Raw genomic sequence first — 24,363 nt, forward strand, 5'->3', positions numbered from 1 at the left:
CCTGGGCTTTCAAGCACAAGATAGATTATTGTTTTATATACCAACAATGGGCATGTGAATTAATAACTAAACATATATTTAAACAAACGATACAATAATATCAAGAAAGTCGGAAATTATTATCCTCGCTGTAACCACCACCTCTACCTTTTGGATTTACTTTTTTAAAAGTTTGTGACTGTTTCTGTGAGATATTATAACATGTTTGGGGATTTTAGGTTAAAAAACAAGAGAAAAAGTATGAAAGGGGCAAGTTTTTGTTAGATATTTAACGGTAAAAGGTAAAATTGAGACTTCTTAAAAACTGTTTGGGTTATATTGGAAATTTAACAACCTCAAGGGCATACATGAAATATTGATGAATCTCAAGGTCAAAATTATATATTCCACCTTCTTTTCTTGTTGCAGTATGCGGCTCAATAAATACCCACCAGGTGTCTCGGTTGACCTTGGCTAAACCTTTGACTTATAGACATCTTCAAATTTCACCGGTTCATCTACGTCTCCTCCGATTTCATTCTTTCAAAACCCTAGCCTCCATCACCAATCCCACCGAAGCAGTACAAAGCCAGAAACAGAACTGATAGGGTTTCATGGCCGGTGGCTCTGATGCGACTGATACTACAGCTACTATTACCTTATCGTGCGCTCGATGTGGCAAACCTGCGCATCTCCAGTATTTAATTCTTTCAAAAATCTCTCTCTAAACCTGAATTATTTTTTAATAACAATTATTATTGTGTGATTGTTTATATATATATATTTATTTAATTTTAGGTGTCCAAAATGCATTGAATTAAAGCTTCCTCGTGAACCTGCCGCTTTCTGGTAATCAATAATTCTATGATTTTTTTTTAAAATATAATTAGATAAATCAAGTGTTTTTTCGTTTGTTTTTTTGAATTAGTTCGCAGGATTGTTTTAAGGCGTCGTGGAGCTCTCATAAATCAGTTCATACGAAGGCGAAGGAGGAAGAAAATAGGGATGGAAGTAGTGAAGGTTGGCTATATTGTGTGAGGAGAGGACAGGGTCGAACTCCGAAACTTCCACATTTTGATTGGACTGGGTATATCTCCACGATTTTTGTTGTTTTCGATTGGATTGCATGTATCAAAACCCTTTCTGTTAGCCGAATTTTAGTTCTATTGGTTGTGAAATAAGAATGAGTTTTGTTTTTGTGCAGGGGGTTAAGACCGTATCCAATATCTCCCTACCGTGTTGTTCCTCCTCACATTGATCGACCTGATTGGGCAGTTGACGTGAGGGTTTTTTTTTTGTTGAATGTTCAGTAGTGGCTTTTACTTATTGTTTATTTTAGCGAAATTTAACCATAAATTTTCCGGGGTGTTGACCACTTTTGATGCGTGTATTGTCCATTGACTCTTTATTTCTCATTTGTTTTTATCATGTTACATAGCCAATGAAAACTTCTTGTTTACATTGAACCTCCCTTTATTTTTGTTTCAAGGGCATAATGTAGTATTGATGCACCTTTCTTTTTTGACAATAATTCGCAGGGAATCCCTAAGATTGAACCCAGCAGTGATTTGCAGCATGTTGTGGAGGTAAACTGTATACTTAACCTTCTACATGGTTATGATTTCATTTTTTGACTTGTAGTCATGGTTGACTTTATTTTCTTTGTTCTATATTCCTCTTTCTAAATCTACTTATCTACGTCGTAGATCAAAACTCCTGAGCAAATTGAGAGAATGAGAGAAACTTGTCGAGTAAGTTGTTGCCCTGCCTCCCAACTCTTCCAAGTATATTCAAAAGTGAACCTGTCCTGCTTCATTCTTGTCTTTTAACCTTCATGCCAATTTCATGACTGTATTCTTAAGCTATGATTGCATTTGTGGATGATAGTAATGTCAAAATTCTGTATAATGGGATTAATATCTGATGAATCATTAGTGTAAGAAATTATATTTAAGATCTTCCTTGCTGCTATTGTTTCTATAAAGATAATTAAGTAGGATCTGCTTCATACCCAATCAACAAGCACCGTACCAGCATCATCGACCATTGCTCTATCTGTTGCTTTCTTTATTAGGTGAAAAACAAGAGTACAAAGAATTATATGCCCTGAACAAGGAAATCTAACTTGCAGATTATAAAAATAATGGATCATCTGGGATGAGAAGCCAACTCCTATGTGAAAATTAATGGATGATATATTTTTGCATGGACACCACACATGTAGGAACAGTTATGTTTTCCAAGTAACTTCAAAACTCTGTAGCTTTCCACTGTAGTTCACATATTTATTTATTTTTATTCATGTTTCTTTTTTGAAGGTTTTTCATTTGAGTTGAGGAGCCAGGGGTGGATATATTTGTCCTTAGGTTAGGTGTGAATTTTATTTTCATATTTAATTCAATCAATCTGGGATGTGGTAGTCTTATCTTGATTTAGCTTTGCAACAGCTTACAAAGTGTTTAGGCTAGAAAGAATTGAGTGAAGAAAGCAGATCCATGGGGTTGATTCCAAGTCGGTGGAATTGAGACTTCATTAATGTCTTCATTTTAAAGCTAAATAATGGACTGATAATGAGTAGAGGATGTGGGATATTTTTTCTTGAGAAATTGCAATTGAAGACAGCTTCCACCTAGTCATAATATTGAACATTTTCTGAAGAAATCAGCTTTTTTGCATGTTCTGACTCGGTTTTTGTTTGTAAAGAATGGTGCAATGTGTAACCATAACTGGAATTGTAACAACACTAGTTCACCTTGTTCTCTTGTTTGTGTGTGAATTTAAACATCTGTTAATATCAGATAGCAAGGGAGGTTCTGGATGCTGCTGCACGGATCATTCGCCCTGGTGTGACAACAGATGAAATTGACAGGGTTGTTCACGAGGCAACTGTTGCAGCTGGTATTTAGATGTTAATGATTTCTTTATTTATCCTTCTAGCTATGCCTGAGAGTTGTTCACAATTCATTAACTCCTAGTGAATAGGTGTCATTATTTGGTCTTAACTTTTGTTTGCTAAACCTTTTTTCCTTGAACCGTGCTGTAGGTGGATATCCTTCTCCTTTAAATTATCACTTCTTCCCAAAGTCATGCTGCACGTAGGTAGTCCTATTGTGTACCATTTCAATATGTTTCCTTCACTTGTGATCCATAATTTAAGAGGGTATAACTGTCTGTTGTAGGTCAATTAACGAAGTAATATGCCATGGAATTCCTGATGCCAGGTATGAGTCAAGTTCAATCCTGTAAAATTCTGTAATCTTGCTTTCTTGTGCACTGAATTTGCGCAAATACATTCTGGAACCATGGTGTTTTATCCTATTTGTTTGTCATATAATATATACCTTATAATTTTACCCATGCATGCTATCATATTTGGTCATAAAACTCCATTAACATGAGTGGACTTTACAACCACTATGACTGCTTAAGTTCTTATAACTTCCTGATATTTCTTCTATTTTTCTTTTCATTGCTTCAGGAAATTAGAGGATGGTGATATAGTAAATGTTGATGTGACTGTGTATTATAAAGGTGTCCATGGTAAGAAATTTTTTTTTGACTCGTTTGTGAATAAATCGAGTGTGATGAAGATAGTACTTGATCTAGTGGTTGATTCATTGTCCAGGTGATCTTAATGAAACATACTTTGTGGGAAATGTTGATGAAGCATCTCGACAATTAGTTCAATGTACTTATGAGTGCTTGGAGAAAGCAATATCGATTGGTATGTGCCATTTTTATTCTGGTTGTACGATCTGTTGAACTTATGTTCGAATTCTCCATGTGCTATCACACTCTGGCTGATGTCATGCTTTGCTTGTGTAAGTTTTCACCCAGGAAACTCATTGATTTTTAATTTTAAGAATAATAGCTAATTTAGAATGTAGTAACTGAAAAGATCTGATGTTTCACCAAGTTCTACCTGTTTGACTTTGATATGGATTTGCAGTATTTCTTTTTTTGGTGCAATTATCTTGTTAGATCATCCCATCTAAATTCTGAGTTCTTATTTCTGATTTTTGCACTCCTCTTTTACTTTTAGTGAAACCTGGTGTACGATTTCGTGAAATTGGAGAAGTAATTAATCGTCATGCTACAATGTCGGGGTTGTCTGTGGTAAAGTACTTCAGCACTGTCATTGGATGAAATCTTTATAGTTAGCTGTTGATCGTGTTAATAATTTCCCCGTTTTTTTTTCCTCTCAAAACAGGTGAAATCTTACTGTGGTCATGGTATTGGAGAGCTTTTTCATTGTGCTCCAAATATTCCACATTATGGAAGTATCCTCAGTAAATCAGCCTTTTTTATCCAGTATCTAGAAAAGAAAGCAAACCAATGTTTGAGACTTTGAAAATGCAAAATGATGCTGAACTGCCCCTTCAGTACTATATAACCTAATAGATTAAGCCTTTTTTTAGTTTGTGTGCATTGTTTGCCTTAAACCAGAGCAGGAAATAAAGCAGTGGGTGTAATGAAGGCTGGACAGATCTTCACTATTGAACCCATGATTAATGCTGGTAAATTTACAAGGTTCTATAATTGATGGAATTTCTCTCAAAGCTTTCATAGCCCATAGATTCTAACTCAAATGATTTCCTGAGTAGGGGTTTGGCGTGATCGGATGTGGCCTGATGGATGGACTGCTGTCACTGCAGATGGCAAACGCAGTGCTCAGTTTGAGCACACCCTTCTGGTAACTGACCTTTTGGTTTTATCTTCACCCTCTGCCTCTAATTGTTATCGCTGTTGACTTGGACAAGTGGCCCTGCATCTTAATTGCGTCAGGCTACCATGTCTCGGAATTTCTTCACCCTGCAGTGATTTTTCATTCTTAAATTTCTCATTATTTGATAATGGCAACTTCATGTATAATCGTCCTAGCATCTCATATTTATTTTTTTGCTGATTGTATTGTTACGCAGGTGACAGATACTGGAGTAGAAGTTCTCACCAAAAGGTTGCCTTCATCGCCGAAGGTTATCAAATGAATAGTTTGGATTTTTGGAGTAGAAGTTCTCACCAAAAGTTCTCACCCTGGCTAAATGAATAGTTATTGATAACTTGTTCAAGTGAGGGTGTCGTACCATCAAGATCCGTTCCTACGTTGTGCCATTCATGACAGGTCTTGAAATATTGCACGAGGACTTCTGGAATTTGGGTTTGTAACAATCAGGACACTAAACATTCAATTTTGCATCAAGGCCCCTACCTTTATTAGAGATGTACAATAATTTCATTTATATTTTTGTTATGAATTATGGTTGCAACTTTTTTAAAATAATGACGATGAGTGTTAACTTTTTGCAAATTTTTTATTTAAAAAGGCATGTTTGCAGGTTTTTGGCACAACCTAATTAGTGTTTTTTGGATTTTCCCAGTAGTGATTTAGAAGAATTTTGCACATTCCAGTTGCTTGGGCCCTTGCATTATGGCTTGGTTCCTGAAGTTTGGATTTTTTATTGTTTCTGGTTTTTTTTTTGGCCCTTTCCCTGACGACGAAATTGACTTGATCTTCACACACATTGAAAAACATGTAAAATGTATTTGGTAGATTTTTTAAATAATTTTTAATAAAAAAATTATATTAAATTTATATAAATTATATTAAATTTTAGCCAAAAATTAAAAAAAAATTAAATTTTTAAAAAATACAAGTTAAACGATATTCCCAAACTATTCACTAGTACCTCAAAAGGCTTTTGTTCATAATTGATCCACAGTCAATTACATGTCTTTTCTTCTACGTCGTTTTGATTCCGTTTTGATTCCATTCATATTGTGGACCTTTTATTTTTTTTTAATTTTTTTTAAATTATTTTGATATATAACTATTAAAAATAATTTGTAAAAAATAAAAAATATTATTTTAATATATCTTCAAAAACAATAAAAAAATCTGTTCAAATGAAAATTTTCTCGAGCATATTTGAACCTGTTTTTTTCCCATTTAAAAGAAAATAAAAAATGTTTTTAAATTTTTTGATATAAAATCTTATTATGTTTTTTATCTGAAAAATACGAACCAGGGAAAAACTAAGTTTTTATAAAATAAAAAATTAGAAAAAACAGATTGGTAATTTTAGGGAGGCTTTATTAACAAAGCCCAGTCCAGTATATGTAAATTTTCCCAATAAAAAATTAGAAAAATGGATTGGTAATTTTAGGAAGCCTTTATTAACAAAGCCCAGCCCAGTATCTGTAAATTTGTGCAAAACAGCAAACGGATTCAGGTTTGGTTTGGAACCAGATCAAGAAACACGTTCCGAGAAAAATTCACTCGGTTACACTGTGGACCGGCCATGACCTTCGAAAGGGTCAGACGGCCCGGACATTTTACTGTTTTAGACATGGTATAATTTACAAAAACGATACACGGACTCATCGAATTGTACAACTCCAAAAGTTAAAGAATCCTCACTCCATGAGAGAAAAACCTTAGGAAACGTACCTCGGTAAAGCGGGAAGAGGGGCGTGGAGATATGAATCAAAACCCAGTTGACCCGACTAACGAGGAATATGATGCATTTTCATCATTCGAGGCAGGCTCTTTCTCGCTGTCCTTGTTTGGTAGTTTATCTCTAGGCTTGACAAGAAGTCCCAGTTCCACACCAGCCATCTCGTACAATTCTAATTTTTGAAGCTTGGTTGCCTCAACGTCTCCATCCCAGCAGGTTTCAGAAATAATTTCCAGTGCTCTCTCCATCTTGTCCTCAGGTACAAGATTCCCATTTTGTAGTAGGACAATGTAAACTTGTTCGGCAGAAGCTTTCCTGATCTGAAAACAGAAGAGACAATGTAGATTTCAATTCACTGGGTTGCTAATCAACCAAAGAGAGTTCACATGCGATATGGATCAAATGCCAAATCCCAAACCTTGGGATATCGGTGGCTAAGCAAAGTGAGAAGATGAGTGAATGCCCGAGCATTGATGGTTTCCAAGAGTGAAGCAATATATCCAAGTATAGCAATACCAGAGTATAATTTTGCAAAGTCCTTTGATCCCTTCAATTCAACGGCAAGGGAATCCAAAACACTAGCACAGAAGACTGGAGTTTGGTCCTGGAAATTGAAATGGAAAGGTATTTCAGCATGTCGTCAAACCATGGAACAGAAAAATAAAAATAACAAATCAGCGGGAAATTTCATTCATGATTTCAATAGCAGCAGTTTGTATTTGTCCGAAGTAATGTTGAGATCTTCACTGTTAGTGACAGCAGATGTTTGCATCAATGAAATCAGAATCTGAAAGCAATATTCTTCCTGTGTACTAACAGTGAGATCCTCACATCAAAAAATAAGTAAATTGCGCAAGCCAACAGAAAAATAAGATAGGACAACCAACCTCCATATCCAAGAATATTTTTTTGCTGAAAAGAATCTCTATTGTCTGAAATACACAAGAGTAATGGTCAATATTCTGAAACTCCGTGAATAAACTTAAAATTCACGGAAAAAACAAACTTAAAATGTCAATGTCCCAAATTAAACAATGTGTACAGGCGCACAAACATTTGATAGATATAAATACTAATAGAAAGATGAAAAAAGAAAAGGGAAAAGAGAGAGAGAGAGCTCATCAGCTTATGGAGGGAAAATATGAATTGCAACTACCTAAGCATCATCGGCAAAATTCTTTAACCAATGCCTTTAAATAAAATTATTTTGCTATTAACTAGTCGCTACAGGTTTCCCTCAATAACTTGTTAAAGCAGAGAAAATGCATATCTTTAAGAAAAAACGACAATTCCATTACCTTCAAAGTGGGTACAATAACTCTATCACATTTCTTGTACTGTTCGAGAACCCAAAGCATGTCAGCAGATAGCATATGCTCTCTTAACCTTCTATCATTGGACTCTTTAGTTTCAACCGGTTGAAGATATTTCAATAATGCAGAGATTGAAGCCTTCCGTAAAGAATCTTGCAACCCACCAATCGAAATAACTAAACCAGACAATACAGATCTGCTATAACAACTAAACCGGAGTAATTGTACAAAGCGTTGATATGAAAAGGTGGGTACCTACAAGCAAGCCACAATCACCTGCTTGTCAAAGAACTCAAATCACAAATAACAACTAAAATTAAGTAACTATGCAAACAGTGGACTGTAAACTTACTCCCCACTTTAAATCCGTTTCATTAGGAACAATTTCTTCCAGATTTTCTCTGCAAGGGATAAATGGAATAAATATTGCCTTGTTGTACAAAATCCTCTGCAGAACCTTTGCAGCAGCTTCTCTTATTTTGTCCATCTTCTCCACAGCTTGCTTAGCAATTCCACCAATCACATTGGTAGCAAGATTTGCATCAAAAAATGAGACCACCTGGTTATTATCCGCCACATCATTATTAGGCCTCTCTGACACAGACTCAACATGATGTGATTTTCCATTGGAATCCTTAATACAAAGGATGTATGTACATGTTTCAAGGCCTTCCATAGCAGCCTCACGGACCCAAGAACCCACATCACCTCTGTTATCAACAGAATAGTCATCAAGAGCTTTAAATAAGCTCAGCATAACTTCATTTTTTATCAGATGATACAGAGATATGCCATCCTCTCCACAACAAATACTGGAACAGTCTCTTTCCTGAGTTAATGTCTTCAACACTAGTATGAGTCCTTTGACAGCATTAACTCGTGCTTCAGCATCTCTGTCCTCAGGTTTATTCTATAGAGATTATCCACAAACATGAGTCAGAAGTCCAGTAAGATCCAAAGCAAGAGTTTTTAGTAAGAATCACAACTTTCACGACAAGCACCTCTATCATGCAAGAACTAGAAAGCTTCAGAAGCACATCTCTCCACCTGTTAGCCAAAAGTTCATATGGCAAAACACCTAGCGCCATTGCAGATCCTCTTCTTACGGCAACATTTTGATCAGTTAGCTGTTCCAGGTATTTTGATGTTATACTGCTGGCACCTTCATTATTTGTGGTGACGAGGCATGCTCGAACGAAGTGTTCTAGGGCTTTAACAGCATCATTCTGTATATGTTTGGAGCAATAGATTCATAAATTCAGACTATCAGCATGAAAAAAAAAGGTACTGGCAAAGAAAATCTAACATTACAACACAAACACCTGTATTTGAGAATTAGGGTGCCGTAAATTTTCGCTAAGAGTATCAAGCAGACTCCTTTTTATCTTTTCTGGTAATAACAAATGTGATGATGAGATACATTCAATGAACCGAGAAACAGCAGAACGCATTATTTCTCCACCCTTCCCGCGATAAAGTCTTGCTTTCTCAATAGCAGGAACTACACCAGCAACTTGTTTCTGTTTTTCTACAAAATAAAAATAGCAGATACTAAAAACTGGTTTATGCAAGATGTAAGCTCAAGCTTCTTCCTTGAACTGGGATTCTAGAACCAGCATAGAGAAGATAGCATAAACTGAGTTATAAAATTTTGCTCATGTAACAATTCTTATCCATCAAATAAACAGGAATCTCATTTCCTCAAAATGAGAAAGAGTGAAAACCCCCAAACCTTGTTTTGCAGCCATCTCACAACAAAACACCTGAGTTAGTGCAGTTCAAATCCAGCATGAACTTTAAATTATTGTCTAAGATTTCATAAGGTTACTTCATTTGAAATCTCAACAATCATTCATAAAAGAAAAGCATCTGGACAAAAAGTGATTTTTCCTATGTAATATATTAATAATGTAGAGGATCTAATCAAATTGGTTGTATCCAATCTGGATTTCTTTCTCAATATCATTTCTTTCTCTCTCACATTGTTAGAAAAACAAACTCTGAAATCATTCTAGCATAGTATTAATCACATAAATAGCCTTAAAGCTACAAGCTCTTAAGGAAATAAGCATAAAATGTGAATGCAATAGAAAATCCTATAAGTAGGTATTTCTAGAAACAGAGGAACCATGCACATTAAATCTCTGAAAGTTCAAATAAAAAGATTTCATAGCATTTGTGAGAAAAATAAAAGCTGAAAGAAGAAAAAAGAGTACTAACCAGCAGGAAGAGCATAGTCAAATCGGTGCAAAGCCAAAACAATTTCTGCAGTTGCTAAGGTTGCACCATGGCGCATGCAAAGATCAGATGAGAGAGTACAAGGAATTAATTTCTCCAAAACAAAGCTTGCAAAATACTTGGGGTCATATTTGACAAGAGCAGAAAGGGCTTCTCCAGCAAGTTCTCTCAAGCCTTTATCCTAAAGTAACCAGCTACAACAGTTATCCACTTAAAACTACAACACAAGTAAAAACCATATGACATGCAAGAGTTAAGCCAAATAACTTATTTTATGCCAAGTGCTATGAGCATTTTACATCTGATAATCCTAGGCAAACCAACAGATACCCACCCCAAAACCTCAAAATGAAAAAGGTTGATGAACTTACCTAAACTTGATGATGTAACAAAGGTAGCAATGACCATGGTCATATATAATCTCTAGTCTCAACAAATAATTTGAAACAAAGAAAGACAAAAGCAAAGGGAAATAGATATAGCTAGCATCATTGTAGAGATAAAACATAGAAGAAGCACAAAATTTAAGTGCTTGAGTGCATACCCAGTGACCAATCTTGTTGTGCAGCAGTTCTTCTGCAAACGGATAAAGGTATCCTTCATACTGAGCAATGTAGACAGCAACATGGAGGTAAGAGTTTACTCGTGAAGAAAGTGAAAAATAATCTGCAGTATTCACTATGTCAATGCCATGTGGGTAGTTCCCTTGTCTTCCAACATTCTCCTGAAAAGCAGCTGCAGCTGATCTTCTGCAATTGACCTAAGCATCATGCATCATAAGCTTTGACATTGACATTGGTACAATAGGAAAAGGCTAGTATATCCTATCAGAGAGTACTCGCACCTCACGGTCATAGCAGGCTACTGTCAACAGGTGTGGAGCAAGCTGTTCCAGTACATTTCTCATATCAACGTGATAATATGCACGGCCAAATGCCCAACAAACATAGGCAGCAGCATCTCGAACATGAGACCCTACACTATGTGGACCTCTTCGAATATCATAATGCAGCGCCTGTTGAGAAAAATATAATATTGTTCAATTCCAATAAATTGATGCTTTGAGTCTTAGCACTGGTAAAAAAAACCATTTTCTACTGCTTATAAGCCAATAGACAATATAGATGTTAAGAGCGGAGAAGCCAATAAAACTGCAAAAAATTAGTTCACAATCACACCAGTGCTCATCATCCATGTGCAAAGTAGTTTATTCTTTCACTGGGTTTGACTTTTTTGCATTTTGATGCTAAGAATAATTTACTTTTCAACAGTTTCTTCTGTCTCCAAATAGAAATAGATCAGGACTAATAACTAGAAACAGTTAAGAAAAGGAAAAAAGAAAAAGAAAAACTGATAAACCAAAAATAGTGCAAAATTATAAATGGTCCACAAATCTTTCAATAACGAATGATTTAGCAAGAAAGAAGAGATTATCCAATCAAAATGCAATCATCCTACCTTCACAACATAAGGAACAACTTTGGGAAGACTCGTAGGCAATAACAATCCTCTACGTGCTAGTTCAGCAAGTGCCAGGCAAGCTCCATGCCATGAACCATCACTCTGGAAAGTTATGAAAGTTAATTATGGCTCTATACCTCAAAATTGGTAGAGAAGATCAAAATAAGAAGAAAATATGAAAAGAGTAAAAGAGAACATAGAAGCATACCTCTCCAGGGGAAAACAGCTCCAATATCGATGACAAGACCTCTTCTGACAGAGCAGATGTCAATCGTGAAGTTATACGGCCTATACCTTTGGCAGCAGACCAACGTACAACAGTGTCCTGCATTGTCAATGGTATCAACACAAAATTGCCCAGGAAAATGGTGAAATTAAAAACAAAGCATGTTCAACACCTCTTCATGGCTCTTATACATTCAAGAGTAGCAAAGAAGCAAAATGTACAAGAGTACAATCCAGACAATCATGTCAAATTTTGAATCCAAGACTCCACACTTTATAAGGTGATTGAAACTTCAGCCTAGGCTACACTGCTTGTTGCCAGGCATCATGTCTAAAACATGGGACTCCTCGAGAGACAAACAAACATGTGAACAATGCCTGCAGACCCACCTGTATTGACTGCAACAAGCACCTCAACAAGAGGCCAGTGCATTTCACTAATTCTTATACCAATACACTTTATTTGTTAATCAGAAAGCATATCCAACACTCAGCACTCTTCCAAGGGTTGTAGAAATAATTGCTGGGCTTCATAGAAGCCTGGAAAGAGTGATGGTCTGATTTATTTAACTTCATTATATTTTTCACTTCATACAATTACTGAATCCTAAATGGGTTTTCATAAATATTCTTTAGTACTAATTTAAAGCTTTGAAAGATTTTTCTGGTGTCTTACATAGTTTCCACCATGTTCCTCAGGCTGTGATTATATGTAGATCAAGAGCTCAACAGAGTAGTTACTTTATTAAGATGCATTCTTTAGTACTAATTTAAAGCTTTCAAAGATTTTTCTGGCGTTTTACATAGTTTCCACCATGTGTCCTCAGGCTGTGATTATATGTAGATCAAGAGCTCAACAGAGTAGTTACTTTATTAAGATGCCTGTATGTTATTTTAAATATAGCAGCTATTGAGGAGATAACAAAGTACTGTCCCATTAATGAGAAAACTCATCTGCTTCTAATACTAACTTTTGGACAGAAGAATAGGAATGGGTAACATTTTATCTAAAATTTAACCTTTGAAGCTGCTTAGTATTTGATTAAAGAAAGCAAAAAGCTCTAAATGGAATCTCACCCTTTTGACTTACCGTGTCTCTTAATCCAGCCAGTAACATCTCTATGATCTCTTCTACAATTTCTGGAACATCCATGGCTTCATCTTCAAGGCAGACAGCACTTTCTTCTGGTTTGACAGAATCAATATTTTCATCATGACTGCATTGATCAGCTCTTTTAGATACATTTAAGGAGACATTTTCCCCAAGAGAACTGGTCCTGCCCTATGGATAAGGCAAAAGAATGTCATGAGAGTAGCATTCTTTGTTTTGTGCTTTCGATTATTTAAATAATGGCAACAACTTTTACAAAATAACCATGTTAGATATAAGCAACAAGAAGTGATAGAGACTAAATAACTAGAACACACAAAAGAGAATGAGATAAATAATCAAGGAGCTTATAGTTGTATATACGGTATGAGTTACACACATAGCCATGCACTCAAGAAGTGGATACAAGTGAGGATCTGTAAGAACCAGCAGTTTAAAGAACTATTGATAACGTTTAGGGATAATGGCCTCTGCATTTTGCAAGGAAAAAACCCCTCAAATCTGTCCTTAGCTTATCATTAATTCCCACTTTGGAGATGCAAAGCGGTCTTGTCCACACAGGATGGCTTGGCACCCTGCATGCCCTGCAAACTTCAATTTCCACAAGATACACGAGTCATGCTACAAGCTGAACAGCCAGTGTACTGATATCATATGAAAGGCACAGAGATAATCGCTGGCCATGGGACATGTCAATTTTGATGTTGAAAGAGTAGTTTCTTACATTTATTGCACAGAAACCAGAAGGAAGATTCTAATTAATTATGCACATATTAAAATTGTACTTTTATTCTGAACTTGGTGCTAAAATGCAAAGCCCTTTGTAAGCAAAAGATTCGTAAAAGAAACTTTCAAACTAGAACATGTTTTAAAATTTTCCTGAAGATGGTTAGCAGCTCCCAAGGCCATACATTTGTCAAAACCTTGAAGTAAATCAGGATGTCCATAAATATTCAGAAATACTAACCACATAACACCAGGCTGGTGAACGAGGAGGGAGGCAAGTAAGACCTATCCGTTGTGTTAACTTCACCAAATACTTGCGAAGCAAAGGACTATGAGCAGCAGTACCGGACTTTTCCAGCAGTGACACATCAGTCCAAACAGTGGAAACCACACCCATTAACCCTTTGCGACCACCAGCCTGACCACAACAAAGAGTATATGAGAAAACTATAAATTAAACAAGGCAAAGAGAAATGCACACAAGAAAGAATACAAACAAAAGGCAGCATCCATTTCCCATGCAAAACTTATTTGCATCATAACAATATGACAAAATCAACAAAAGCAAACCTTGAAAATGGCAGCCAATGCCTCCACGGCACCCAATAACTGAAAGTGAGACGAGAAATCATCTGTGCCAGAAGATAAAACTTCATGTGTCCATTCAATAAAGCTGGCAAAAAAAAAAAAAAAAACAGATATTCAACCATGCTTATCCAACAATTCTTCAAAATAGACACCAACACGAGCAATGTTAAAACCTGGTAAAAGCCATTGGCATATCAGGACGCGAAAGAAGCTTAGAGAGCACTAATCCAGCCATAGTCCGCATAGGACCAGCATTCGAAAGATATTCTTTAGAAAACTTCAAAATCCTCAAAACAAGAGGAGCTAACTCAAGTTCACCGAGCTCATTACTACTGGCAATACTAGTATCAACAGAAGAAATATCAAACGGAACCAGAACAAGAATAGAAAGCCACAATAGCATCACACATTTCGCCTCCATCTCTCCCTTACTTTCCTGCCTCAACGAGGTAACAGAATTCGCGCCATGGCATTTCTCTAACAGAGAAACCGCAAGCTCTAAATCCGAAACTTGATGCGGAAAAAACTTAATAACCGCCTTGTAACCGCAAACGGTAACTAATGTGTAGATAATAATACAGACCGGCTTTATTATTTCAAGAATTTCATTCGATTCAAAACCAAATTCGATCGTTCGAGTACGAATAATTTGCATTAATGGAGAAACTATACTCTCCAGGTACGGCTCCAATAGCTCACCCTGCTGCTGATACTTATCCATCTGCATAAAAAATATAATAAAAATTACAAAAAGAGACAACAACAAAAGTTGGAGAGGAAGCGGAGAGTAGTACAATGGAGCGGATCTTGTGGACGGAGGAGAGATCGGAGACTTGTTGATTGGAAACGATGTCGTCAAGGAGGGATTTGACGAGTTTCCATTCCTGTAAGAAGTATTTTTGGAGAACTGTATCTTTGGAATCGTGCTCATCGTCTTCATCTACTGATTCCGATACCGGCATTTTAAAGAAGAGTCGGAACTTCTCTGGTTGCGGCAGTCTTTGTAGATATGGAAAAGAGCGAAGAGAAAGGAACGACTGAATTCCCGCCTGGATTTACTTAACGCTGTCGTTGATCTAAAATCTGGAGAGTGCGCTTTACAAATACCTGTAAAAAAAAAGGTCTTATGCGAGTGGTTGTACGTTGTGCTAATATTTGTTGTACACCGGTTAGTTTTGTTTACAAAACGTGATTAAATGTTTCTAGGGTTTATATCGTTTGGATTCTATTTTAAAGGCGCTGAAAGATCTGGTAGAGTTATATGCAAACCTTCATCCCGTGCACCCGCTCAGAGGAGGGTGAAAATGGAACTCAAAACTTCCGTTGCCGGGACTTGAACCCGGGTCTCTCGGGTGAGAGCCGAGTATCCTAACCAACTAGACTACAACGGATTGTTTGAGGCATTAATATAGTATGTTATATATATTGTAGTTTTACTAATTAGAATTAATTTTCCAACAATTTAAATAATTCACGTGTAGAATAAATGTGCTAGCTCAATTGAGAGATTAAAAAAAATCCTAAAAGGGGAGTTCTGGGTGGATTTATAGAGACGGACTAGTTAGGTCAAAAGGTTTAGATGAATCGGGGAGGGGAGGGTTAAAATTCATCAACTGCGGTGGATGTACGAAAAAATATTTCCACAGCTTATGCAAAAGGATGGGAGCTATTCAGTTATTACTGATTCTTGAATGTAATTTGTTTTACTTTCACTTTGTATATAACTTTACAGGAAATTCACTGAACTGACACTCACAAATGCCTCCTTTGAACACTTTCGTGCATGCATCCATATATATTACACAATAAGAAATGTTGACCTACAAAGTTTGATCCAGAAACATAAGCAAAGCTTAATTACATCTAGGCTTATGGCTTGTACTTTGCAGCATACCGGTGAAACAAGGCTAATGCATTGCTAGCAGTCTGAGCCACGTTCAAAACCTTGGCCTTAATCATGGCCCTTGACTTGTCCATATTCCTCCCAGGAAACCCATCCAAACAAGTGCTAGCATCAGTCATGGCAGAGCTTACAAAAGTTTCGACATTACTTATGTGCCAAAAGACGTTATCACCTCCTTCAGCATCTGTGCGTTCCAAGCGATGGAGCTCTCTAACTGATTGAGTAAGTTGGTCCACGCTATTACCAATTTGATCTAAGCAGTCTTTCACTGCTTGGTAATCCTTGGATTTCCTTGCTTTGAGCCCCTTAACCACTTTCAACATGAATGTTCTTGTTTGGAGGGCCTTGTATAGGCTCACGGATAAGGCAGCTTGGGCTAGTTGCTGTGGAGTTCGTATTGTCGTTGAGTTCGCAGAGACTGATAGGTATTGGATGCACAGGGATGGATAAAGGGTCTTAGTGCATGCGTTTTCGATGTAGGCCCGAGACCGGGAGCGTCTTGGAAACCTAGCTGGTTTCTCCGCGCCCGTAATGCAAACTAGAGAGAGTAGCAGCAGCAGTATGAAAAGACTGAGACGAGCCATTAATGTTGAAGGTTGTAGAATTGAGAGGAAAAGGAAATATGTCAAACACTGAGTTGAGGACATTAGGATGAGGTAATGTGTGTATATAAAGAGGCTGTCACATGCTAGCTAGAACTTCATCTACTTGATTTAATTACGTACACGTTACTTGTATTAAACCCAAATTATACTCAATTGGTCCTTGAAGAAAGCCTGATAGAAAAGAGGATTATGCTTATCTGGCTCGGTCAAATCATTAACACTAAACCTGCATCATCAAGAGTTTCTTAGATAGGCAGTAATGGAAAACAAACCTTTTTACAAAGATAATGGTAATATGAACCTCAATTTAACCATAAAACACTGGCACTGTTTCTCGGGAAGGAGCACGTTCATCTTGTTGGTCATTGTTTCAGGTTCTTTAAGTTTCTTATTGATTCAGAAAATGGGATCAATTTGGCAGAAGAGGCCATATGATGATCCCTTCCACGTAACGCATTGATAAATCACGTAAACTTTTTTACTTGGAATGGCCAGAATTCGTAGGATCAACTGACTATCTGATCCCTGCCGTTGGATCAGTTGTACTAGAGAGGATTCGGCGATGCCCGCGGCGGCCTGTCTATAAACATGGCAATAGCGATTATTTATTGCCAACAAGAATCATAGACTAGGTCTTCTAGGAAATTCAAAAGCATTTTTAATAATGTAGGGTCCTAAAGTCGCGTTCAATGGTGACGATACCTCGCAAACCATGTGCTACTGAGGATGAGTAATCTTTCGGCAAGAATCAACCACAAGACAATCAAATCCACTTCTTTTTCTCTCCCGCGGATCCTCGATCTTATACTTGTTTTCCATTAATAGCTTTATCTTACATTTTCGTCGATCCATCCCAGCGATGATACCACAATTTCAAGCAATATACACAAGTAATTAGCACTGGTTTTCTCATAACAATTTACTGATCATGAGACGGAGACAAAGTGAGAGGTAGTGAGGATATGAAAGCTCATCTAATCTCATTCAACGAGAAATACAATTACATAGATTACGACATAATACAACGAAACACACCACATAAACACTACAACAAATATCTGTTCAGGTTTGGTAATTGATGCGGTGTGTTCATATCCATAGTATGGTAAGTCCATCATAAGATATTGTTTTATATGATTTCTAGTGAGTTTTGATCTCAACAGATATTTGTAAGGATGAAAAGTGCTTTTGGTGTCATATAAGCAATCAATAACAGTCTTATTAGAGCTCCCCAGACGAAGGATTTGGCTGAAACACATAACTTGTTCTCACAGATGACGCATATGTTCAAATCCATAATATGATAGAACCACACGAGATATTATTTCACATAATTTCCCGTTAGTTATACAAAAAACATCTTGTAATGAGAGAGGTATTCTTAATATGATATAAACAATCAAGGCCCTCGTTTTCTAATCGATGGGGGATAATGCCTCAATAGTAATCATTCAGCAACCTTCACACCTGAGAGATTAACACGGCCCTGAATCAGACTGCCTCCTATCCAAAAACCAGGCATAACCATTAGGCCAACCCTAGGCTTTGGATCATTTTCATCCAATAACAGATTTTTTACAACACTTAATTTCCATAAAAACCTCTGAGAACTCACTGCCTCTCATAACTTGGAAGGCCTTGACATTTGGGTCAAAGGAATAAGCAAGCCTGTGAGAAAAGCCAGATCGAGTTGGCCAGTTTCAAGAAGGCCTTATAGGCGCTCCTGGATGCCCTCCCCTTTTTATATAGTTTTGCTTATCTAAATTTCCAAAGAATGAAGCCTCCAACTTAGGGTGAACCACCACCAGGTCGTTGCTCGTGCAAAATTTCCCAAAAACAGAATTTGGGTTCTGACATAGCATGTCTAAAGGATCCATTTCCCTCGTAGCAAGAAATTGATGAAAGAAACTCTCCTTTGAAACTGCCCCGCCGGCTGCTTTAATTGAGAAGTTCTCGTGATGAAACCCACTGAACATTCTTTGAGATATATGAGACTCAAATGCATACTATTTGTGAGCTCTCTTTGCCTAAACAACGTTGGATTCAATGGATGTAGCGGCGGCATCAAGATCCCGCCCAGCTGCTTTCATCATATTGATCAATGGTTTAGAAAAATTATGAATGGCTTTGAATGCAGTTTCTATGGCAGAAGTTAAGAGCTCTGGGGTCAGATCCACAGAATAAAAGTCATTTTCATCTCCAGAACCCTCTGATTCTTTGGTTGACAAACCCTTGAGCTTAAGATTCTTTTCCAGTTTTGCTCGTTTCTGGCTTGCTTCCTTAATCATCTGCTCAAACTGGAGAATCTCAGTTTCTGGATTTCAGATTGGAATGTTTCACCATAACCTCGTATGTTTTGAGCAGGCTCAGTTGTTCTTGGATCTCTGCAGCTAACCGAGAGTCCCGAGGAGAAACACATACTGGTTTTGTGTTATTTTCCCTGTAGATATGCTTGAGCTCGGATAGATTTTTCAGCTCAGAAATTACAACTTTGTCAGAAGCTTGTATTTTATCAGGATCATAGGGAGTATAAGCAGCTTGGAGCTGAATGTATGCTGACTTCAGAGAGGAGATGTTGGTAAATATTTTGGATATCAAGGCTTCCCCAGCTTCTGAATTTTGATTTGCAGAATCTTCCATGGGTTGAGGGTGGACCTTCTGACAGTTGTTCTCACAGGGTTGATTATCTTTCAACGCAGTGGGTTGCATATCTACTTTCAACGAATGGGTAGTCTAGTAGGATTCTTTCTGAAAATACACCAGTGTGGCACAACCTGCAAACTCCCACAAAAGCGTCAATAATATCCAAGACTATCAGCAAGGCAAGAAAGCAGAACTCAAGCAATTCCAAGCAATACATTCTAAATCCAAAATAAGCCTAAAATAAGTCCCAATTAACAAAACTCTGGCTCATGCCATTGAGCAAACTGAATGGAGAATGCTATGTTTGCACATGATGCAAGAGATCTTGTGAGCAGTGATCACATATCACATCACACCAGAGAGTTTATGTGAAACGACAAAATGTTTAATAAATACATTCAAGAAAACAAAATCTTGCTTCTCGTTGCTTACAACACTCCCAAATTCACAAGATTATACCCCAAACATTGTTAATGAAACTTTAAAGGGTGAAACCAGTAGAAGTATAAGCAGCTAGTATCCACGGAATGAAGAAACCAAAGATTTCATGAGGAGTTTATCAACATGACCCCAACAGGACAAGAGAGTCAGGAATGCCAGTATACCACACACAATCACATTTTCTTTAAATAAAAGATTGTATGTGGTGGGAGTTGTAACTAAAACTCTTACCAAAACCCAGATTGATCGGAGGCAAATCCCAATAACAAATTGATTAGAAGGAAAACCTTCAGTGCTCGACAGTTGAGCCCAAAGAATCAGGAGCCCAGACACAGGACACCAACTAAAACCTTAATATTGTTAGAAAACTACTTGAATTATGGATCCTAATGATGCATGAAAGATCTGATATCGTCTCAGTTCTTGAATACTCAGTCTGATTGCAGGACCTTATTCTGGCACAACCAACTAAAATATAAGGATTTTAATAGCTAGTTTGGAGTAAAAAAATATTAGCTCGAGTTTGGGAGCAAAACTAAAGCTGACAAAAAAGTAGGAGTGCGTGAAACAAGAAGAAAAGCCCACCAAGCATCCATCCAAAAATCCTTTTTTATTATTATAATTATTTAGATGGTGGTCAAGTCGTAAGTATTTAAGATCAAGGTGTTTACTTCTTCTATAGTCTTAAGTTCAAGTCCTTGGTTACTCATATAATGGCTACTGGAGGCTTACATGGTCGTTAACTTCAGGACCCGTGGGATTAGTCGTGGGGCGTGCAAACTAGCCCGGACATCCACGTTAATCTAAAAAAAAATCCCTTGTTATCAAAGATTAGAATCACATAATGCCAGAATTTTCGAAGTTAGTCCACCCTTGAAAACAAGCCGATTTTCAATAACTCACTTGTCAGTCCATCCTAAAACGCCACAACTCACTTGACTAAAGTCAATCCTCATTAGAAACTTGCAGCATGGAGTGGAGATTCAAACTTCGGATATATTATGAGCTTGCAATGACTCACTTGACTAATGTGAATCTCAGTAGAAACTTGCCGAGTAAACTGAAGATTCGAGCTCTATGTATATCATGTGCTTGCAATATATATCCTATGCACATATCTTATAGTTAGAGAATATTTGAGTCTAAAACTCCAAATATGGCATGCATTCCCAATAAGTGCATATGCTATAATAATCAACTTGATTCAGAAAAGAAGGCTAGTCACAGCATGGAACAACATTTGACTCGTTAAAAGAACATGCTTCGAGCACAGGTGGAAAAATCCATACATAAAAATACACAAATAACCAGAATTATAAGATTATAAGTTCAAATCTAGCACTTTCACTCTTTCACGAACCAAGACAAAATCAACTAACACTCTTCAAAAACACTCATACCAGTTCCGAGTTTTGGGCCTTAGAATTATATTTCTTTTCATTTGATTTTTTAAATGGAAATCGAATAAGAAAAAATTCATCCGATTCATGAATAAATTAATATTCTTGCTTTACCTATATTTACTTGCTAATTAAAAAAAAAATCACTTCTGCAACTCATAATATGAATAATAATCATACCAGCATAATTTAGAGTATATTTGGGAATGTAATGATTATTGTTTTTTAAAATATTTTTTATTTAGAAATATATTAAAATAATATTTTTTTAAAATATTTTAATACCAAATAATATATATATATATAAAATTGAATTTCTAATAAACATGGTTTAAAAAAATTCTCAAACATTACATGTATTCGCGAGGACAAAAAAAAAGCGCACCTAGAATGGTTAGTTCGTCGATCTGCCTCGTGACTCGGCAAATCACCATAATGGAGGACAGACGTCATCACTCTCCCTGTCTCTTGTCCTTGCATGACTTTCCTCCGGCATAGGAATTCTAAACGGCCATTTCTCCCTAAACAAGCGCCAACTCCCCAAATCCCTCTGCTGATTCTTCTGCTAATCACTGTTTCCTATTGGTAAACAAAAACCACCCCCTTCTCTTTCTTTTACTGCTGCAGTAATTGAAATCGTGCTAGAATTTTGATGACCAAGCTTTTTATTAATCTTTGGATTTAAATTATGATTAGTATGAGAATCGGTTTAGGTGATTAAATTTTAGTTTTTGTTTTTGCAGATATGAGAGGAATCCATTACTTGTCAAAGCTGAAAGCTGCAAATATCCCTCCTGAATTGCTAGAAAAAGGCCAAAATCGGGTCATCGATGCATCTCTCACGCTTATTCGCGAGCGCGCTAAGCTTAAGGTATAATTATAATTATCTTAATTGCAATTAAATAGCTTGTAATTATTTTATACGTTCGTTTATTCTCACAGGGAGAACTCTTACGCGCATTAGGAGGTTTTAAAGCATCTGCAACGCTTCTTGGAGTTCCTTTGGGACATAATTCATCGTTTCTTCAAGGACCGGCGTTTGCTCCTCCGCGTATTAGAGAGGCCATTTGGTGTGGCAGCACGAATTCGAGCACCGAAGAAGGTTGTGAGAACAGTCTCTCTTTTTTTTAATTCTGCTTACTGTTGGATTGTTTTTGAAGGGTTCCGGTTTGATAGATGATGTTAATTTTGATTAATGCTGATTGGAAGCTTGGCTGCTCGCAGGTAAAGAATTAAACGATCCGCGGGTGCTAACTGATGTTGGTGATGTTCCGGTTCAAGAAATACGAGATTGTGGTGTGGATGATGATAGACTGATGAATGTTATTAGTGAATCGGTCAAGCTAGTAATGGAAGAGGTGATTGCTTTTATCTTTGGGATAATTACGAAATCTCCTGTTTTAATAACATTTTACATCCTGGACATTGCATTTTGTTTGATTTGTTTTAATAACATTTTTTTTGTTTGATCTAAGATGGAAAATGTAATTTATAAAAATATATAATTTATAAAAGTATGGAGGAAAAGTAAATTTCAGATCAAACTACGATGGTTTTTGTAATTATCCTTTTTTTTTATTACTATATACTATTTTCTAATTTTGCAGTTCAGCATCTGTTCCGAGAATCAAGTTAATTTCTGTTTTCCACGTTTAATTTGTATGGTATCAGAGATTCTGATAAGTGGGAATTTTTATAAAGATTTTTCTGAATGAATGTCAGAGGCTAAGAAACTGAAGGTTTTCAACTTGTTTGATGAACTCTTTCAGGACCCATTGCACCCGTTAGTCTTAGGTGGTGACCACTCAATATCTTTTCCTGTGGTCAGAGCTGTCTCTGAGAAGCTTGGGGGACCTGTAGATATTCTTCATCTAGATGCCCATCCTGACATCTATCATTGCTTTGAAGGAAATAAGTATTCTCATGCTTCTTCGTTTGCCCGAATCATGGAAGGTGGTTATGCACGGCAGCTTTTGCAAGTATGTGTGTATGTCTCAATATGCTTTCCTGTGTCTCATGTTTTGTGGTTAATTTAGCATATATTTCTACTTTCAAGCTGTGATGTTAACTTTCTTGGTTCATGTCATTTATGTTTGAAGTTAGAATTGATTATGGTATGATAAATACCCAATTCAAAAGGTGTAGATTGGTGATATCCCTTTAAACCTTCCAGTGTGACTGTATTACAAAAGCTTCTGGTTATTGCAATACCGGTTCTTAAAGTTGAGGGAAATTGTTTCAAAAGTTACAAGTGCATCTATTGTTTGCACCCAAGATTGTTATATTGATGAGCTTGAATGCTGACTTTAGGTGGGTATAAGATCAATAACAAAAGAAGGGCGTGAGCAAGGCAAACGGTTTGGAGTAGAGCAATATGAAATGCAAACCTTCTCAAGGGATCGGCAGATGTTGGAAAATCTGGTCTCACTCTTCCCGCCCTGCCCCCCCTCACACACACACACGACATATACATGTAAAAGCTGGTTTAGGGATTTAACATGTTTTTATTTATGGTCTGTTCTTGGACAGAAACTAGGGGAGGGTGTAAAAGGTGTGTATATCTCAATTGATGTGGACTGCCTTGATCCTGCCTTTGCTCCTGGTGTATCTCATATTGAGCCTGGTGGTCTTTCTTTCCGTGATGTTCTCAACATTCTCCACAACCTTCAAGCTGATGTTGTTGCAGCAGATGTGGTTGAATTCAATCCGCAACGTGACACTGTTGATGGAATGACTGGAATGGTTGCTGCTAAGCTGGTAAGGGAACTGGCAGCAAAAATTTCAAAATGATGTTACAGTTCCCTATTGAGATGTTCCGAAGCTAGTAAGTCCTTGCTCTCAACTCATAAAGTTTGAGCAAGTGGCCCCAAGATTCCATCACACAAAATCCCCCCCCCCCCCCCCTCTTTTCAAAGGCATCACAGGAGGAATTGCTGAACACTGATCTTCAAGTGAGATATCTCTCCTTGTCACTCTAGTTCTCTGGTTGCTACAAAATTGTGGTAATAATTATTTTGTATTCCACACTGGGTGTATTGTTGTACCTCTTCTCATGATTGAAAGTAAAAGAAGAGTAATATTTTCGAGTTCAATATTGCTTCCCGCTATCTTCTTGCGTTTAAAATATTTAAATCTTGCATTTTGTCGCTCAAAGTGAATGTCAGATGTTGATGGTAGGATTCAGTATTGTTGTTTTTATTGCCAAATCTCGGTGCTAGCTAGGAGCTGAACTTTTTGGAATTTACCACTTGAGTTATCTCATATGCTCGTGGATG

The 24,363-nt window shown here is 36.9% G+C and overlaps 5 protein-coding genes and 1 non-coding gene across 7 annotated transcripts; 2 read left to right on the top strand and 4 right to left on the bottom strand.

Moving 5' to 3' along the window:
• Positions 1-420: 420 nt before the first annotated feature.
• On the top strand, positions 421-5,282 carry MAP1A (methionine aminopeptidase 1A). The gene is made up of 17 exons (XM_011035716.1): positions 421-676; positions 778-828; positions 908-1,066; positions 1,184-1,259; positions 1,518-1,565; positions 1,686-1,730; positions 2,778-2,877; positions 3,023-3,074; positions 3,159-3,200; positions 3,458-3,519; positions 3,605-3,703; positions 4,022-4,095; positions 4,190-4,259; positions 4,431-4,496; positions 4,584-4,672; positions 4,902-4,955; positions 5,006-5,282. Exons 1-17 carry the CDS (start codon positions 594-596, stop codon positions 5,027-5,029), a joined length of 1,194 nt encoding a protein of 397 aa, XP_011034018.1. The 5' UTR covers positions 421-593; the 3' UTR covers positions 5,030-5,282.
• An 844-nt stretch (positions 5,283-6,126) lies between these two features.
• TTN1 (ARM repeat superfamily protein) lies at positions 6,127-15,299 on the bottom strand. Its single transcript, XM_011035728.1, has 17 exons — positions 14,891-15,299; positions 14,270-14,817; positions 14,079-14,181; positions 13,750-13,926; positions 12,762-12,953; positions 11,655-11,771; positions 11,444-11,548; positions 10,830-11,000; positions 10,530-10,745; positions 9,968-10,166; positions 9,070-9,275; positions 8,749-8,973; positions 8,100-8,657; positions 7,733-8,002; positions 7,322-7,366; positions 6,853-7,038; positions 6,127-6,754 (listed from the first exon to the last, which is right to left on the bottom strand). Exons 1-17 carry the CDS (start codon positions 15,056-15,058, stop codon positions 6,464-6,466), a joined length of 3,777 nt encoding a protein of 1,258 aa, XP_011034030.1. The 5' UTR covers positions 15,059-15,299; the 3' UTR covers positions 6,127-6,463.
• A 115-nt stretch (positions 15,300-15,414) lies between these two features.
• TRNAE-CUC (transfer RNA glutamic acid (anticodon CUC)) lies at positions 15,415-15,487 on the bottom strand. The gene has a single exon. It is a non-coding gene; the product is annotated as a tRNA-Glu (tRNA).
• Positions 15,488-15,756: 269 nt separating this feature from the next.
• On the bottom strand, positions 15,757-16,653 carry LOC105132320 (21 kDa protein-like). The gene has a single exon (XM_011035741.1). It carries the CDS (start codon positions 16,644-16,646, stop codon positions 15,966-15,968), a length of 681 nt encoding a protein of 226 aa, XP_011034043.1. The 5' UTR covers positions 16,647-16,653; the 3' UTR covers positions 15,757-15,965.
• A 1,398-nt stretch (positions 16,654-18,051) lies between these two features.
• Positions 18,052-19,711, bottom strand: LOC105138181 (myosin-4 protein (DUF641)). The gene is given in 5 exon segments (XM_011044209.1): positions 18,052-18,189; positions 18,191-18,277; positions 18,279-18,328; positions 18,331-18,935; positions 18,937-19,711. Coding segments are annotated over 5 exon segments (1,257 nt in total). The 5' UTR covers positions 19,314-19,711.
• A 1,795-nt stretch (positions 19,712-21,506) lies between these two features.
• On the top strand, positions 21,507-24,182 carry LOC105132324 (arginase 1, mitochondrial-like). Of its 2 annotated transcripts, none has more exons than XM_011035763.1 (7): positions 21,507-21,673; positions 21,817-21,959; positions 22,031-22,190; positions 22,313-22,446; positions 22,858-23,067; positions 23,399-23,509; positions 23,618-24,182. In XM_011035763.1, exons 2-7 carry the CDS (start codon positions 21,834-21,836, stop codon positions 23,876-23,878), a joined length of 1,002 nt encoding a protein of 333 aa, XP_011034065.1. In that variant the 5' UTR covers positions 21,507-21,673; positions 21,817-21,833; the 3' UTR covers positions 23,879-24,182. The 2 variants fall into 2 exon arrangements, with proteins under 2 accessions (XP_011034065.1, XP_011034056.1); XM_011035754.1 differs by having other exon boundaries at positions 21,832-21,959.
• The last annotated feature ends 181 nt before the right edge of the window (positions 24,183-24,363 follow it).

The sequence above is a fragment of the Populus euphratica genome, unplaced genomic scaffold, assembly GCF_000495115.2.
Source record: "Populus euphratica unplaced genomic scaffold, PopEup_1.0 scaffold2.1, whole genome shotgun sequence".
NCBI classification, from domain to species: Eukaryota; Viridiplantae; Streptophyta; class Magnoliopsida; order Malpighiales; family Salicaceae; genus Populus; species Populus euphratica.

What these genes read in the sequence shown, in the direction of transcription:
- MAP1A (XM_011035716.1), top strand. Translation starts at nt 594, where the DNA reads ATGGCCGGTGGCTCTGATGCGACTGATACTACAGCTACTATTACCTTA. An exon ending in GGCAAACCTGCGCATCTCCA is followed by an intron (nt 677 to 777) that starts GTATTTAATTCT and finishes ATTTAATTTTAG; the next exon opens with GTGTCCAAAATGCATTGAAT. An exon ending in CAATGTCGGGGTTGTCTGTG is followed by an intron (nt 4,096 to 4,189) that starts GTAAAGTACTTC and finishes CTCTCAAAACAG; the next exon opens with GTGAAATCTTACTGTGGTCA.
- TTN1 (XM_011035728.1), bottom strand. Translation starts at nt 15,058, where the DNA reads ATGCCGGTATCGGAATCAGTAGATGAAGACGATGAGCACGATTCCAAA. An exon ending in TGGCTGGATTAAGAGACACG is followed by an intron (nt 11,772 to 12,761) that starts GTAAGTCAAAAG and finishes TTGACAATGCAG; the next exon opens with GACACTGTTGTACGTTGGTC. An exon ending in AAACGGATTTAAAGTGGGGA is followed by an intron (nt 8,003 to 8,099) that starts GTAAGTTTACAG and finishes GCTTGCTTGTAG; the next exon opens with GTACCCACCTTTTCATATCA.
- LOC105132320 (XM_011035741.1), bottom strand. Translation starts at nt 16,646, where the DNA reads ATGTCCTCAACTCAGTGTTTGACATATTTCCTTTTCCTCTCAATTCTA.
- LOC105132324 (XM_011035763.1), top strand. Translation starts at nt 21,834, where the DNA reads ATGAGAGGAATCCATTACTTGTCAAAGCTGAAAGCTGCAAATATCCCT. An exon ending in GAATTCGAGCACCGAAGAAG is followed by an intron (nt 22,191 to 22,312) that starts GTTGTGAGAACA and finishes GGCTGCTCGCAG; the next exon opens with GTAAAGAATTAAACGATCCG. An exon ending in GGCAGATGTTGGAAAATCTG is followed by an intron (nt 23,510 to 23,617) that starts GTCTCACTCTTC and finishes GTTCTTGGACAG; the next exon opens with AAACTAGGGGAGGGTGTAAA.